Raw genomic sequence first — 16,385 nt, forward strand, 5'->3', positions numbered from 1 at the left:
AGACAGTCCGTGGGGTGGTCTCCAGAAGGTGTCCGCAGCCGGGACTGGCGAGCGCGCGCCGATGGGGGGGGGGGGGGGTCTTGCTTGCTCCACACCGAGCGCCATCGGTCCGGACCGGTGCACTCACCGAGGGGTGGCCTGCACAAGGTCTGAGCCGCGGGCGCTCGGCGCCAAGTGCAGTGTCACGCTCGCACTGGAGCGGGTCACAATGGGAAACCCTCGTTTCCTATGTGTACTCGGTCCCCCAACGGAAGAGGCCTCGCTCCTATTGGAACATTCCAACATCAGATTTGCCTCGTGCGTCCCTTTTTGAGTCGGAAAGCTATTTTCTTTTGGGTCCTGTGGGCACCCTAACGACGAGGCGCCGACCGTGATGGCGGAAGGCGGCGAGGCGAGCAGCAGTGCCCCACCAGCGAAGCGGCCGCGCGGGAAGAAGGGAGGGAGAAAGGCAAAGATGGGGACGAATCAAGTCAGTGACGAGAGAAACAGAGGGAGCGCGTGACAGTGAGCGTGCCGTGACGATCTTGTGGAGCTCAAGTGTGGAGGAGAGAGCTCATGTGTTGATGTGGAGGGGTAGCTAGACGCCGAGCGGAATGCGCGCTCGGCGGGAGCCCCTCAGGTGCCTGCGCGCCGACCACCCCCCGGTGTTTTGACACCATTATTTGGTATATTAACCTCGCGGCCGCCTAGATAGACTGCAAGAGCTAGACACCGCAGGAGGCGAGGCTGCTGCTGCTGCTGCTGCTGCTGCTGCTGCTGCTGCTGCTGCTGCTGCTGCTGCTGCTGCTGCTGCTGCTGCTGCATGCTGCTGCTACCGTCGGAGCAGCTCTACTGTTCACATCGCGCTTGCCGCCGCAACTGCTGCTACGAACGCCGCGCCCAGATACTTTGCCCGCCCGCCCGCCCGCCCGCCCGCCCGCCCGCCCGCCCGCCCGCCCGCCCGCCCGCCCGCCCGCCCGCCCGACCGACCACCCATTCCCATCACCATCTCACATACCTTCATATAGGCGCTCGAGACCTCCTCTCGCTGCCTACTCGCTGCCTCGAGGGAGGAGGGGAAGACGTCGAGCTGAGCTTGCCTCGCTTGTACTGAGGCCCCTCCCCGAAAGGCAAGCATTAGACCCATTAAACCGAGACCCCTCCCCCCCCGCCCCGATCCCCCCACCCCCTTGCTCCCCTCCCCCCCTCGGGAGGGCCGAACTGAGGCGCCCGAGGGGACCCCGCAATTCCCTTCCCCCCTCGGAGGGCCGGACTGAGGCGTCGAGGGCCCCACTCTTTCCTTCGCATAGCGGCCACTCTTCGGATCGCTGGTCGAGCGACCCGGGGGATGCCCCGCGCGCCTGACCCAGGCGCGGAAACGAATCTGCGAGGCGTGGCCGCTCATGCGGCCCGATGGGGAGGAGGGGAAGACGTAGGGCGTGCTTGCGCGCCTTTCCGAGGCCCCTCCAACCCACCCGCGCTAGGTCTCGGGTTTGACGCATGGGGTCACTCCCGCGAAACCCGTGAACTAGCCGGGGCAGTCGGAGAAGGGGCAACTCCGTGCACTGACGGTCGGCCGTCAGAAAACACGCCTCCGTGGCTCGGGTTACACCAATCCTCGCTACCCAACGCGGCCAAAGGATATCCACCTCGAATAAATACAACGTACACGCCAAACGAGGGGTGGGAGAAGGACAGGGTCCCCACCTGCACGAGCAGGATCTTGTAAGGACGATCAGGGACACAGGGGAACGGGAGCGGGGAGCGCATCGCGACACGGAGGGGGGCTGGGCAGGGTTCACCCTCACGACAGGGTCCCAGGGATTCCTCTCTCGTATAGGACAGGTTGCACCCGGCGGCACGGGGGCAAGCGCGGGCCTCCTACTGGTTGCGCTCTCCTAGTTCTCCTGCTCCTGACAAGGGACAGCGACAGGCTCGCAGCACGGTGGACTCCCTATCCACTGGCGATCTCTCTCGACTAGCGACCTTCCTCCGACTTCTCACCGGCAGTCTCTTCTACCACAGGCAGACTGACACGTGGGTGGCAGTGGCGGTGATAGGAGTCTCCCACTCTGTGGGCCTCGCTAGAAGTGCGACCCCTGCGCGTGTCCTCGCCCTTGAAGGGGAAGGGGCTGTGTGTCTGTGCATGTGTACAACATGTGTGTGTGTGTGTGTGTGTGTGTGTGTGTGTGTGTGTGTGTGTGTGTGTGTGTGTGTGTGTGTGTGCTCGCTCGCTCGCTCTCGCGCGCCGCTTGCGCGATCGCGCGCGCGCGCTGCGCGAGCCGCCCTGCCCGCTGCGCTGCTAGGGTTGCGCTGCGGGAAGGGCTCGGCGGCCGTTCCTAGAGCTCCTCGTCGCTCCCCCCGTATAGCGAGGGCTCGTTGGACTCGAGGAGTGGGCCGCCGTCGTAGGGGGAGCGGGCGGCTCCGCGGGCGCCGCCGCCGCGGCCGCGGCCGCCGCGCCCGCGCCGCCCGCGGCTTGTGCCCAGCCTGACCGCGCTCGGCATGCGCTCGTAGATAGTGTCCTTGAAGGCGGAGTGGAGGAGCGCCTCGAAGTTGACGCACGGCGCGTAGCGGCAGCGAGCGGCGGTCTTGCACGGGAGGGCGGTCTGGTTGAAGGCCGGGCAGAAGCCGATCCCGTCGCGCGCCGCCATCGCCTTGGCCTTGCCCGCCGCGCGCGCGACCTCGACCTTGTTGTCGACGATGAGGCTCTCGAAGGTCTTCTTCTTGGCGACGTTCGCCGCTGCGGCGCGCCTCTCCTTGAGCGCCTGCGCGGCGCACTGCGCGTCGTGGATGATGTCGGCGTTGGTCAACCCAAATGCGCGGCAGGAGGGGCAGAGTTTGTTGCCGAGGACCTTGACGCACCCGACGTCGAGGCGGAGGGGTCTGCCGACATCGCCGCTCGCGTAGACGTTGGGCAGGACCGGGAGGTTGCAGACGAGGTTCTCGTTCTTCACCTTGAAGAGGATCGAGCCGTCCTTCTCGTCCGACTTCGTGCCCAGGAAGGAGTGGTATCCCTCCTGGATGGAGACCATGTTGCCGAAGTGCTTCTCCAAGAGGGGGGCGAAGTGCTCGATCTGGGCCGCGGTGTCGATGGCGCCGCGCGTGCGTATGGCGAGGAGGCCGTCTGAGTCCGTGGTCGCCTGGGTCTCGCGCGCCTCCGCCTGCTTGCCCCACACGGTGGCGTCGAGAGCGGCGAAGGTGATGGTGATGTTGTCTGGCGCTGGGAGCTGTAGGACGCCACCGCCGGTGTACTGCTCGAGGAAGGCGCGTGCCTCGCTCTCGCCGCTGAAGGCGACGCAGATGGCGCGCGACGTGCCGATGATGGGCACGCTGATCGCGCTTGCCTGCTGCGCCTCGCCGCCTGGTGTCTTCTTGATCAATTGGCGCACCTCGGTGACGAGCGCCGTCTTGTTCTGGATGTCCGGGATGTGCGAGCCGTCGCGCGCCGCGAGCGCGACGTGCAGCAGGCGCTTCGTGCCGCGGTCGGTGCCGGCGGCCGCCGCAGCGGCCATCTGTGCAGCGTCCACCATAATGGTGTCGCCTTCTTTGGCGTCGTCGTCGTTGACGCGCGCGCTCGCGAGCTCGCCGTCGAGGCGGCGCTTCACGCCGAGTCTCTGGCCATCATCGGCCTCTTGCGCGCCGTCGCGGCCGCGCGCCGCGCCCTCGGCAGCGGCAGCGTTGAGCACCGGCGGCGGCAGGCCGGCCGAAGCGAGCGCCATTCAAGTGAAGCGCCGTTCAAAGGTCCACCTCGAGAACCTCGAGAGAACACGTCGTGTTTTTTTTTCACGGCTTCCCAGGACTTGTGAGCGCCCGCTGCGCGTGCTGTGGCTCGCGGCTAGCTCGCGTCTTCCGCGTGCGGGATGTTAGCGGCGGACAAGCTACTGCTGCAGTCCAACGTCAAGCAGCGCGCCATCCAGCTCCGCGAGAAGGAGCTCAACCTCTTCAATGACAAGCGAGCGCCGCCGCACACAGATACACACTCTCCGCCACCTGCTCGGACCACTCCTTCCGCCGAGCCCCGCTGCCACCGCCGCCTCCGCTGCCTGATCCCGTCGTCGACCGCCGCCGCATCCTCTCTCTCTCTCCCTCTCCCTCCTCGCCCCACGCCCGGCCCGCCGCCGCCGCAGCTTCAACGCGGTGGGTACCCAGTCCGCCGTCCTCGCCGGCTTCGCCATGACCAGCTTTGCCGAGATCGACCTCCCCCACAACGCGTACTTTGCGACAAAGGTGCGGCGCCGCACAATAGCTTCTCCTGCGGGCACAGAGGGCACACGACGCAGATGGTCTGGTGGCCTTGCGATGCGCGACAGAGGGGCGGGCTGTCCCAGCGCCAGATCTCGCGAGGGAGAGGGGCGGGCTGTCCTCCCCCTCCCCCTCCCCCCTCGGTCCCTCCTCCCCAACCATGTGCATGCCTTTTCATCCTGCCCATACCCCCCCCCCCCCCCCCTTCTCCCTTGCACCTCCACCCCTCGCACCCACGCGTGGCCACCCACCATGTGTGTGCACCACCCCCGTATCTCCACCTCTTCGTCTCTCCTCATATCTCCCCATATCTCCCCATGTAGGCTTGCCTCCACCTCTTCGTCACCATCTCCATCTGCGCGAATCTGATGTGAGATGCAGCCGAGAGGCAGCGGAGAGGCAGCGGAGAGGCAGCCGAGAGGCAGCCGAGAGGCAGCCGAGAGGCAGCCGAGAGGCAGCCGAGAGGCAGCCGAGAGGCAGCCGAGAGGCAGCCGAGATGCGAGCTCCCCAGATCTCCCCACACCACCCCCCGTATCTCCCCGCATCTCCCCACATCTGCCCACATCTCCCGACCCCTACTGCAGGTGCACAGCCTCCACCACCTTTGTCTCCGTGTGGGGAAGCGGAAAGGCGCTGCGAGGAGGAGCACGCGTCGCAAATTAACTGAGATCGCCCCCCAACGATTGACGCATATATTATCTCAACTGAAGGCGCTGCGAGGGAAGGACGGGTCGATGGACACGGCGGTCGAGGGAATGAGCCAGGCGCCGCTTCAGAAGGGGTGTCCGTTCCTCGTATGACTGCCGCTGCTGAGGGTTGCTGTTTCTGCGCAGGAGCGTGCCCCTCCATCTTCTCCAAGGACAATGCCGCGTTGCAGCTCATAGTGACAAGTACGCACCGTTGCTGCTCGTAGGAGCGCTCCTTCATTTTCGCCTGCTAATATGAATAAGAATGATGATACCAATACGAACTCATGGTTTTGTAATAGGAGCGCTCCTTCATCTTCACCTGCTTCGGCGTCGGCCTGATCACGACCTTGCTCGCGCTGATGTCTGCGAGCTGGATCCTGATGACCGCCGAGGTCGAGATCTGGGGAGATCTGGAGGAGAGAGGGGGAGATCCTGATGACGAGGTCGAGATCTGGGGAGATCTGGAGGAGAGAGGTAGGCGACAGGCGCCGGGAGAGTGCTAGACTCTTCTCTTCCTTCTGGTTTGCTTGCGTCGCAACGGTCAACTAGCTACTCTTTACGCCTCGCGTGATCGCTGCTACTTGCGACTCAGGTTGCTTGCGTCGCGACGGTCGGAATCTCGTGGTGCATCTATGTAATCGTGCGGCAGGCGAGATGCAGCCGAGAGGCAGCCGAGAGGCAGCCGAGATGACTGGCGAACTCGTGTTGAGAACGAGTGGGGCTAGGCCATCCACGGCAAGCTCCGAGACCCTTCCGAGACCCTTCCGAGACCCTTCCGAGACCCTTCCGAGACCCTTCCGAGACCCTTCCGAGACCCTTCCGAGACCCTTCCGAGACCCTTCCGAGACCTCCCCGAGACCCTTCCGAGACCCTTCCGAGACCCTTCCGAGACCTTCCCGAGACCCTTGGACCGTTCTAGGCGTGCCGCGTCCACGACAAGTTCCGAGACACTACCGAGACACTTCCGAGACACTTCCGAGACATTTGCTATGCCACTTCCAGGCGTGCCGCATCCACGACAAGTTCCGGCTGACGGGGCAAAAGGGCGGCATGCCCTCCACGCCCACTCATGAATCAATGATTAACAACCACTCCTGAACTCGTAGGAAGAAGGACACCGTGTCTTTCGACGACATCATGAACTCAGGCGAGATGCAGCCGAGATGCAGCCGAGATGCGGCCGAGATAACGGCCGTCTATCGACGACATCATGGCGGGCGCGGGGTGGGGTGATGCATCATACGTTCGTGACTGCGGGGTGGGTGTGCGGCGCAGGAGTGCTGCCGGGCGGCGGGGCGGGGATCAGGCACGACGCGGGCGAGGAGGAGGAGACGGACACGCTGATACAGAGGTCGAGAGGCCACGCACACGGCGGCGGCATCTTTCTTTTGCGAGCATATTTCTTTTTTTGTAGGTCGAGAGGCACGTACGACGTCTGACACCGTCAGCAGTGGAGGTAGGAGGAGGGGGAGGGGGAGGGCGGTGGCAGGAGGAGGAGAGGTGGCAGGAGGAAGGGATGGGAGAGGTGGGGAGTGCTCGCGCGAGGCTTCGAAAAAGAAGAGGTCACAAGAGAGCGAAGCGCGAGTGTCTTTCTGTCCCATGTGTGTGTACGTACTATTTCATTTCTCGATCCAAAAAAACCTCGGACATTTTACGAACTCCTTGGCGACGTGTGTAAGCGCCTTGCGCAGAAGCAAAAGGTGATATGCGCCATCGACGGCGATAACAATCACACCTTCTACATCGTACGAGGCAACACGTGCCACGTAGCCTCCATCGACTCGAAGGGTCGCGTCGCCTGCACGCCGACAGTGACTAGCACTCTCGACCCAGACACCACGTACCCCGCGGTGAGATGGGGAGCAGGCTATAAAGGCCCAACGGTCACTTCTTACCCGCTACCCTCCGAGTTCTCCTTCGAAGGGCAAGCCACCCCTCTTGACAGGCTCACTGTCAAACACCTAACTCTATTGTTCACAGCCCACGTCCACAAACCACCCTCCTGCCTCACCAGCTGGCCTAGGCGGCTCCGAGTGCAAGCGCTAGCCACCTGCATTCCGACCGCCACCGTCTCCGACGGCCGCCACTCGGCCACCATCGCCACGCCCGTCTCTGTTCACAGGAACAGCATCCCCACGCTCGCACCCCTCACTCAACACTTCCGAAACACCGGACTCCTCAGCTTCAAGGACTGGCATCTCTATTTCAAGCACATCCTCCACCGAGCGCTCTCGACGCGCCACCGGCGGGGAGAGGCCAGGACCGTCTGCCGCCTCTGCCACCGCGAACGCGAGTCCTGCGCACACCTCGGCCGATGCCGAATAATCGCGCATCTATTCAGCCGGATAAAGCTGATCATTCCCGACACCCCTGCTCCCAGTCGCGACAGGATACTCTTCTGCTACGTGGAGGACCAACGTCTTCCCCTAGTGACGACGACTCTCTGCCTGCTCCTCTGGAAGTTTACGCTGATCGACTTCTACAGGGTCGACATCGACAACGTCACGTTCAAAGCGGACGACGTGTGGACGGCTACTCTCACCCGACTCGTCCATGCGGCCGCCTCGAAATGCGTTCATATCCGCAGCCTCCGGAGAAGGTACCACTCGAGAGGGGAACAGCCGCCGCCGCGCTTCCTCGATCGATTCCAACTACTCGTGGCCCCCCTGTTCTCGTACGGCGAGTACGGGCAGCTCTACTTTAGTGAGGCCTTGACGAGGCATCTCAAATGCAGGGACCTGCACCACCTGCTGGACTACGCGACCAAGAGGGACGACGCCGCCAGCCGTGGCGACGCCGCTCCCTCGGATGACGCCGCGACAGCCGCCGCCGGCCAGCAGCAGCTGCAGCAGCAGCAAGCAACAACGCCCTTCTACGCCAACTGGACGAAACGGCTCCGTTCTTAGTGCTGGCGACGACGACACGCGGGGGACTGGGCGCTAGCCGCAGCTCCCCCGGGCCAACGGGGGCCTATCCCGGACCAGCCAGCAGGGGCATACAATTCCTGTACACCCCCCCCCCCCCACTGTGAATGATCACAGCGGACCCCTATTCACACCTAGACACGGAGGCACCTCTCCACGTCCGCAGCCGGCTCCGCTGCTCTGCAGGCTCCGGATAAGCCCTGCCCACGGCTCAGTCACCCTTACCTCACTCGGGATGCCAACACTAACCCAACCGCCGAGATCGACCCTACATCGAAGGCTAAGCTCAAAAGAAATCTTGATTGCACTTCTTCTCGACGGGCGTTCGTCGGGCCGTGCCTGGTCGGCGGGGCTCGGGTGAGGTGAGCGGGCGGGAGTCGCATCTGAGTGTCGCGGGCAGTGGTGAGTGTGGGGCGGCAAGCGACGGGCGGGTCCGCGACCTTTTGAGCGGCCGTGAGCCGGCCGAGAGGCCAGTTATGGTTGCCTGAGCGCCCTCTCGGCGAGAACAAACGGGCTGAGCATCGGTCAGAGCGTGAGTGAGAGGGAGGTGGTCGTGCGCTCACTTTGTCGGCCGCTCGCGAGGTAATCACTGTGTGTGAGGCGCGAGGGAGGCGAGCGGGCGGGCGCGCCGGTGGTCGGGTACCGCGCGCTGCGGCTGCAGCGAGCCGGCGGCTGGCGCGGCGAAGGCGGGCAGCGTCGCGGGTGGGTGGCGCCACCGGCTCGAGGTGGGGTCCTGAGGTGGCTTCAGCCTGGTCTGCTCGAGCGGCACGCCAGCCGCGCCTGCGAACAGCCACCTGTGGGCGGTCACCGGGGTGGCGGTCAAGCTCGCGACGGGGTGGATCTGGTGCTTCTAGTATCACTGGTGGGCTGGGTGTGCAGCAGTAGCGCTCAAAAAGAGGCAAAAAAAGCGTGTGCTGTTTTGAGTGTCAGCTCTCTCGGCGCACCCCCGTCCTCGGGCCCCTCGAAAAGCTGGCTGGTGGTCGCGCGGGGCGCGTCGGCGCCGCTCCAACTGGTTCGGCACCTCGGCTGGGTCCATCAGCACGAGGCCTGCCCCGTCGGGTAGCCCCGCGAGCGCATGGGCGGCCGGCGCGAGCGGAGGACGACGGGCCTTGATCCGCAGCTTCGCACGAAAATCCCCAAGGCGCCAAGGGGGGGGGGGGTCAAGTATGGTACCACAAGTGCTCTTGGGAAGTATGGTTGACGGTGGGGCGCATCTGGACGATCTGCACGCCCCTTGTGACGCGAGAGTCTACCACCTCGAGTCAAGTATCTTGATGTGGTCGCCAGTCAAGGAGGAACCTCTTCCCAAGAGCACCACTCTTGGAGCGCCGCCACTACCACCCAGAGCGCTGCAAGCAGCGCCGGGCAATGACGGCTTACCCCCCCCCCCCCCCCCTCGGCACACCCCGGCAGCCAATGTGTGACGGCTCGAACCCGCTAAGCCATCCAACCTGCAACCATCCCGCAAGCGGGACGGCCCGCCACTCGAACCCGCAAGCGGGCGTGCGAACCGCGAGCGGCTCGCACTCGTGACACGCAGGCGTCCGACAGCAATCGTGAGCCGTACTGCTACGCATATGCAAGGAGGCCCATATGCATACGCATCACATCGGCGCCACAGAGGGCGCGGCGGTCGCGGTGGCCGGCGCCACAGAGGGCGCGGCGGTCGCGGTGGCCGGCGCCACAGAGGGCGCGGTGGTCGCGGTGGCCGGCGCCACAGATGGCGCGGTGGTCGCGGTGGCCGGCGCCAGAGGGCGCGGTGGTCGCCGACGCCACGCCGTTCACGTTTTGCGAAAAAGAAACCCCACCTAACTTGCCCCCGCGCACGGTTTCTTCTTTCCGAAGTCTGGACGGCGCTCATGCTGTGCCTCTTTTGGTAAAGAATTCTACAAATACAAGCCCCTCTCACAGCAGACTGGCACGAACTAGCACCACAAAGAAAGAAAGAAAAAAGACACCCGACGGGAGGGTCAGGAGGACGGCACGCCGCCACCTACCACAGGGATTTTAAAAATAAATAGAGCACACATCTCCTTGGAGAGACTGGGCGACAACCCGACGGGCAGACCCCGGGCCCCGCTCGGAGGGCGTGCACCACACAGCACATACGGCTTTTTATCTACAAACAAACTCTCTCTCATATCTCTGTGTGTGTACGGCTCTATCGCTGAGACTGGGCCTGTGGGTGGGCCGAGTGGTTCCTGCGTCGTGCGTGTGAGTGTCAAACTCTTAATAGAGATCGCATCTAGCCCTCCACAACCCTCAAAATTTTCTTCGGGGCGCGCTCCGCGCGCGGCGCTCCGCGCCTCACTCCTTGAGCGTCATAGGCGCTGGCCCGCACATGTTCTGCAGCTTGGTCGCCACACCATCACCGCCACACCGGCACGCCGCCACGCGCACGCCATATTCCCCCACGCGCGGCCCACGCAACAAACCTCGCTCCGTCCGCGGCGTGGACGGGCCGAGCCAGCCGCACTTGCACAGCTTGCAAGTTGCGACCAAGCTCCACCCTCACTTGCACAGTTGCAAGTCGCGACCACATCCCTCACTTGCACAGCCCCGCCGGCGCGAGGACCGCCGCGACGCTGCCCATCGCCGTCAGCTGCTGCGCCACCTGCCTGCGCAGCGAGCGGCGAGCCTGCGCCCTCGCCGACCGCACCGCCCCTTCCGCGCGGCACAAGTCGACGTGGCGCCCGAGGAGGCGGCGGAGCCGCAGCCTCGCCCTCCGCCGCCGCTCCGCCTCGGCCGCCGCCTTCGCCGCCTCGGCCGCCGCCCTCCGCCCCTCCCTCTCTGCGCACAGCTCCTCGCGCAGCGCGGCGGTCGCCTCCTCGAGCGAGGCGACCCGGCGCGTCGCCGCCGCAAGCTCCTCCTCGCTGCCTGCGCACCTGTAAAGGTGCAGCCGAGATGCAGCCGAGATACAGCCGAGATAGCTCCTCCTCGCTGCTCGCGCGCCTGCGCTGCGACGCCTGCAGGTCTCTCTCCACCGCCGCGCACCGTCCACGCACAGACGCGAGGTCGTCCGACGCGGCGGCGGCGGTCGCCTGCGTCGGCACCAGAGTCGGAGCCGGTCAGTCGAATACGCGTCTCTCGAGTGCTAGTGGGAGTAGAGTGGGAGCAGAAGGAGCTGTGTCTCAGTAGCGGTGGCCGCCTCCGACACGGCCAGCTCCATCCCGAGCAGGTCGACGAGCGCGTCCTCCTCAGCACGCGCAGCCGCGCTGGCCGCCTCCCACCCCGCCGACGCCGCCTGCGCCGCCGCCTGCGTCGCCGCCACCGACCCGACCGAACCGTCCGGCGCGTCAAACGAGCGGATCGCCTCGCGCAGCAGCGCCTTGGCGTCCGAGCCGACCAGCTGCCCGTCGAGCCGCACCTGCAGCGCCTTGAGCGCCGCCTCGGCCGCCTCGGCGCGCTGGAGCGCCTGCGGCAGCGCGCGGAGCGCCGCCTCGAGCTTCTGCGCCCGCTGCGCCGCCTCGCGCGCTGCGGAGCGCTCGCGCGTGATCTCGGCGGCGTGCAGCTGCGCCGCCTCCCGGAGCGCCATCTCCAGGACGTCGCCGTCGCCTAAGTCGGCCATGTCAATGCGCAGCTCGTGCTTTTGCGGCACAGCTCGCCGGCACACGCCCAGCCACCCCGCGCTGGGCCGGCGTTTTTTTTTATCCGAGCCGACATGGGCCTTTCTCCTTTTTTTCTCTCACCCCCCCCCCCCCACCGCTCCCCGGACTTTCGTAACAATCCCCTCCCCGCCTTGTCCCGAATCCAGCCCTTGCCGCGTGGTACATGTCAGTGTATGGCGTCCGCCGCCCGCAAGCGCGCCCGCGCCGGCGGCGGCGGTGAGGCGGACGAGCCCGTGCCGGTCGCGGACGGCTTCGAGGCGCCCATCTTTGGCGCGCGCGTGTACGGCCAGGTCGCCACGCTGGCGCTCGAGGGCGAGGACAGCCCTCTGGGGTCGGTTGGCGTCGCGAGCGACCACGCGGGCGCCTGGTACGTCTCGACCAAGGACTCGCTGCTGCACGTCTCGGCGGCCGGGCGCGTGCGCCGTGTGGCAGCCTTGCCGGCAGCATTGCTGCCAGCCAACAGCATTGCTGCCAGCCCAGACGGGAGCGCGGCGTTTGTGGCAGACTACGACAACAACGCGATTCGGCGGGTGGAGGTCGCGACTGGTGCTGTGACGACGCTCGCGGGCAGCGGCATAAAGGGCAGCGCCGATGGCGTGGGCGAAGCGGCGCAGTTCTGCGGCCCAAGTGGCATCGCCATCAGCCCCGGCGGCGGCGCGCTGTTTGTGGCGGAGTTTAGCAACCACAAGATCCGGCGGGTTGAGGTGGCGACTGGCGCGGTGACCACGCTCGCGGGCAGCGGCGAGGCTGGCGACGCGGACGGCGTGGGCGACGCGGCGGAGTTCTGCAACCCGACTGGCATCGCCATCAGCCCAGACGGCGGCTTGCTGTTTGTGGCGGACAGCGACAGCAGCAAGATCCGGCGGGTGGAGGTGGCGACAGGTGAGGTGACCACGCTCGCGGGCAGCGGCGAGGAAGGCGACGCGGATGGCGTGGGCGACGCGGCGGAGTTCTGCCACCCCTACGGAGTCGCCATCAGCCCAGACGGCTGCGCGTTGTTTGTGGCGGACCAATGCAACGACAAGATCCGGCGGGTTGAGGTGGCGACTGGCGAGGTGACGACGGTCGCGGGCAGCGGCACCAGGGGCAGCGCCGATGGCGTGGGCGACGCGGCGGAGTTCGAAGGCCCAGCTGGCATCGCCAGCAGCCCCGACGGCAGCACGCTGTTGGTTGCCTCGGACGATGGCCTTCGCCAGGTCTGCGTGGCGGCGCCTCCTCCGCCTCCCTCCTTTGCCCCGATCGTCGTTCCGCCTTCGACCCTTGGAGCTGACTTCGCAAAGACGCGGGGCGACGCTTCCCTCCCGGAGGGGAAAGTCACCTTCCTGGTCGGCGACGACGAGGAGCGCATCGAGCACGTCAGCAAGAACAATCTCTGCGCCCGGTCCCCGGTCTTTCGGACCATGTTTGGCATCGGCATGAAGGAGCGCGACGCCGCCGAGGTCACGGTGTCCCACACCGACCTCGTCAGCTTCACCGCCCTCATCGACTACCTCCTCTCCGACAAGTTCGACCTCGGCGAGGAGGAGGGCAGGGCGCAGCGCGCGCTCGACCTGCGGGAGCTGGCGCAGATGTACCAGGTGCCGCGCCTCGAGCTGCTCTGCGCGCAGGCGCTGCAGGAGAGCGTCGCGCCGGCGACCGCCGTGCCGCTGCTCGAGGCGGCGCACACGATGAGCGACGGGCGCCTCCTCGCGCAGTGCCGCCGCTTCGTGGCCGACCACGCCGCCGAGGTGCGGGCGAGCGGCGGCGTGGAGCAGCTGCGCGACCTGGGCGTGGCTAAGGGGCTGCTCGGCGACGCGCTCGACCAGGTGGCGGAGCTCAAGGGGACGGTGGCGGCGCTGAACGGCACGCAGGGCTGAGGTGCGATTTTGTGGCCCACGCGCGACGCCCAGAGAGCGCCGCGAAGAGCGCCGTAGGTGGCGCCCGTCGGGGTGCGCCGCCGACCGGCGCCGCCGGGCGCCGCGGGGGAGACGACATTGTTTTGTTTACAGTGGCATGTGAGTCTTACTCAGGTCTGACTACGTGCGTACGACTACAGTGTCGAGTGATAGGAGCGCCATCTCCAGGACATCGCCGTCGCCTAAGTCGGCCATATGTCAATGCCCAGCTCGTGCTTTGCGAAAGAGCGGAAAGAAAGAATTTTATAACAAAACTCCCTCGCACAACACTGGGCACGGGACTGGCGCGCACTGGCACTAACACAGGTACACCACGGGAGCCGCCTAAGCGACTCCTGCGAGGGTGGCGAGGCACTTAGCTCCGTGCACCCGCCCACCCCCGCCACAGGCAAGCTCATTCACGACCTGCTCTGCGATGGCCGTGTGAAGAACGACTGAGATGCGCTGCTTCTGCAGCCCCAGCCAGCTCTTGGTGGTCCAAGTCACCTCATCGAGGTACTGGGCCCGCGTCAGCTTGTTCTGTAGCACGTCCGCCGCTCTCCGGAGGATCGGAGAAAACGGACAACCAAGGCGAAAAGAAAGAAAACAGACAACCCAAGGGAGGGATGGGAGGAGGACGGCACGCCGCCACCACACAGGGATTTTAAGGAGAGGGGTGTGATGCGCTAGCCGTCGCCCACCCTAGGGAGTCTGCCTCTTCCTATCTCTTTTCGCAGTCTCTCGCCGCGCTTTCTCGCTGCAACCTTCATGCCACCTCGCGGCCGTCCCACTCTCGTCGTTCTCTCCCTCGTCACTTCCTCCTCTGTCGCGTCATTCTCTTCTGCCTCGTCCTGCGGCGCCCCGCCTGCCGGTCCTTTGTTCTCGCGGCTTCTTTCGCCTTTCGGCGCAACTCCGTCCTCCTTGCTGCGTATCCTTCCTGGTGTTTCGCAGCGAAGTTTCTTTTTATCCCAGTGCTTCGCTTGGGCGACGACCGCGCGCTCCGTCGACTGACCGCGCCGTCGCCCCACCGACGGGCGGCTGCCAATGCTCGCCACTCTCGCCGCGCAGCATGTCCGCCGAGCCGCCGCGCGCCGAGCACTCCACGGCCGCGGCGCAGGCAGCGCGGTGGCAACTGCGCCAGCGACGAGGCAGTCGGTAATGGGAGCTCCTGCACCGCTCTATGGCCGGCGTAGAGGCTTTCACAAATATCTCAACCCGCTGCGGTATATCCACATCTTCAACCCGCTGCTGTTTGCCTTCTCCCACATAATGCCCAAGCTGATCACGCCGTTCTACAATACCTTTGGGATTCCCGGCCTGCTCGCGCTGCCCTGGGTTCGTCTTAGATGCGATTGGACGCCGGGAGAGAGCGAGACACAGTCTTCAGTGAGCTCGCAGCCACCAGCGGAGGCCTCTCCAATGGCAGTGGATGGCAGCGTCTTTCTCCAGCCTCTGCCGCCCGCAACAGGTCACCCTCACCCTGGAGAAGGTCTCGTACGACACCCTCGCCGCCGCCCGAGGGTACGACCTCGAGGCGGAGCACGAGGCGAAGGTGGCCGCGGCGGGCGGGACCCTGCACGGAGGCTTCCCCTCGGGAGGCGCCGCGCTGCCGAACTGCTCCCTCATCCCTGTGCGGGGCGAGCAGGACCGGCTCATCCTCTCCTGGCTCGGCGACCGGCCGAGGGGCGAGGTAAGGTAAGGTAAGGTAAACTTCTCCACACACACGAGGTGGTGGGGCAAGGGGGGGCAACCCTCGCGTCTCCACGTCTGACGACAGGAGCCCCACGGCATTCAAAGTGCAAGGCCCAGTGCGCGTGGGTGAGCGGTGTGTGTGTGTGTGTGTGTGTGTGTGTGTGTGTGTGTGTGTGTGTGTGTGTGTGTGTGTGTGTGTGTGTGTGTGTGTGCCGAGGGGCGAGCCAGTCCCCACTCCGGCGGAGGGACAGGAGCCAGCCCGTGGCACCTGAGAGACTACCGCTGAGACAGGCGTGTCGCATCGCCGCCGGTGTCGCGGTGTGATTCGGTGTGGGTTGCATGTCGCTGGTGGGGGGGGAGGTCTGATGTTGAATGTAAGGAAAGAGAGGAAGCACTTTGAGCACTTGGAGGCAGGTAGGTAGAAAGGTGAAAAGAACAGCCAGGCTCGGACAGTCGGACTGGACACCACCGCGGTATGGGTGGACAGACAGATGATGACGACACGCACGAGCGACACACAGACACAAACAGGCTCACAAGACACACAGCCAGCGGGCTGCCACACACACTTGGAGTCCACTTCGTTTTTTTATTTCGTGCGTGGAGGTCGCGCGTGCCAGCAGGGCAGCGGCAAAAAGCTGCCGCGAGAGAGCCCGCAGGACCGACCCCGCGCCCTTGTGTCCGATGCAGCACTTCCAGAAGCCCGAGAATGCGCTGCGGCGCGCGGACGAGCTCTACGCCGTCGGCCAGAAGGAGCCCGCGCTCGTGGCGCTCCACGACGTGCTCTCGTCGAAGCGGCACCGCACGTGGCAGCCGATGATGGAGGAGGTGATGAAGCGGTTCCTCACCATCTGCGTGGAGATGCGCCGCGGCAAGGCCTCCAAGGACGGCCTCATCCAGTACCGCATCATCTGCCAGCAGATGAATGTCAACTCGCTCGAGGTGCGGAGAGCGGCGCTGCGCGACAGCCTAGGAGGGAGAGGCCGAAGGGCGGGCGGCGCTGCTGGCTTGGGACGCTGCGCGGCCGCGGACGTAGTGGCTCATTCGGGGGGGTGGAATGGGGGGGGGGGGTGCAGCGAGCTGCGGCGCTGGACGCTCCGCTGGCGGAGGAGGGGGGAGGGGGGCGTGGGGAAGGGGAGGGGAGGGGGAAAGGAGTCCTCGCGCGATCGCAGTTCCCCACCCACCCAGCATCGCGCCCTCGCCGGTGAAGTGTATAGCGTGGGGGTTAGGGGGACTCCGCCTGCTGGTATTGCCACCTAGGATGGGATTCTCCGCAGTGGTTCGGGGGTAGCTAGCCCTCTATACATCTGGTCAGGTCTCTGTTGCCTCGGGACCGTTGGTTTACTCCGGATCGGTGGCTGTGTGAGCCTGTGTGGT

General features: G+C 65.7%; 4 protein-coding genes across 4 annotated transcripts; 3 read left to right on the forward strand and 1 right to left on the reverse strand.

Moving 5' to 3' along the window:
• Positions 1–2,318: 2,318 nt before the first annotated feature.
• EMIHUDRAFT_234127 (hypothetical protein) lies at positions 2,319–3,698 on the reverse strand (the record flags this gene model as incomplete). Its single annotated transcript, XM_005781436.1, has 3 exons — positions 2,319–2,363; positions 2,472–3,593; positions 3,666–3,698. The coding sequence occupies 3 exons, from the start codon at positions 3,696–3,698 to the stop codon at positions 2,319–2,321; spliced, it is 1,200 nt and encodes a 399-aa protein (XP_005781493.1).
• Positions 3,699–3,776: 78 nt separating this feature from the next.
• On the forward strand, positions 3,777–6,233 carry EMIHUDRAFT_442806 (hypothetical protein). The gene is made up of 10 exons (XM_005781437.1): positions 3,777–3,931; positions 4,107–4,206; positions 4,545–4,591; positions 4,806–4,851; positions 4,932–5,054; positions 5,210–5,302; positions 5,503–5,559; positions 5,913–5,947; positions 6,017–6,057; positions 6,186–6,233. The coding sequence occupies exons 1-5, from the start codon at positions 3,840–3,842 to the stop codon at positions 5,019–5,021; spliced, it is 375 nt and encodes a 124-aa protein (XP_005781494.1). The 5' UTR covers positions 3,777–3,839; the 3' UTR covers positions 5,022–5,054; positions 5,210–5,302; positions 5,503–5,559; positions 5,913–5,947; positions 6,017–6,057; positions 6,186–6,233.
• Positions 6,234–12,293: 6,060 nt separating this feature from the next.
• On the forward strand, positions 12,294–13,298 carry EMIHUDRAFT_365941 (hypothetical protein; the record flags this gene model as incomplete). Its single annotated transcript, XM_005781438.1, has 1 exon — positions 12,294–13,298. A coding segment is annotated over one exon (1,005 nt), but the record flags the coding sequence as incomplete, so codon positions are not given.
• Positions 13,299–15,692: 2,394 nt separating this feature from the next.
• Positions 15,693–16,044, forward strand: EMIHUDRAFT_234133 (hypothetical protein; the record flags this gene model as incomplete). The annotated part of the gene is made up of 2 exons (XM_005781439.1): positions 15,693–15,950; positions 15,982–16,044. The coding sequence occupies 2 exons, from the start codon at positions 15,693–15,695 to the stop codon at positions 16,042–16,044; spliced, it is 321 nt and encodes a 106-aa protein (XP_005781496.1).
• Between the last annotated feature and the right edge of the window lie 341 nt (positions 16,045–16,385).

The sequence above is a fragment of the Emiliania huxleyi genome, assembly GCF_000372725.1.
Source record: "Emiliania huxleyi CCMP1516 chromosome Unknown EMIHUscaffold_201, whole genome shotgun sequence".
Classification (NCBI taxonomy): domain Eukaryota; phylum Haptophyta; order Isochrysidales; family Noelaerhabdaceae; genus Emiliania; species Emiliania huxleyi.

What these genes read in the sequence shown, in the direction of transcription:
- EMIHUDRAFT_442806 (XM_005781437.1), top strand. Translation starts at nt 3,840, where the DNA reads ATGTTAGCGGCGGACAAGCTACTGCTGCAGTCCAACGTCAAGCAGCGC. An exon ending in TCCATCTGCGCGAATCTGAT is followed by an intron (nt 4,592 to 4,805) that starts GTGAGATGCAGC and finishes CCCCTACTGCAG; the next exon opens with GTGCACAGCCTCCACCACCT. An exon ending in CCGTGTGGGGAAGCGGAAAG is followed by an intron (nt 4,852 to 4,931) that starts GCGCTGCGAGGA and finishes TCTCAACTGAAG; the next exon opens with GCGCTGCGAGGGAAGGACGG.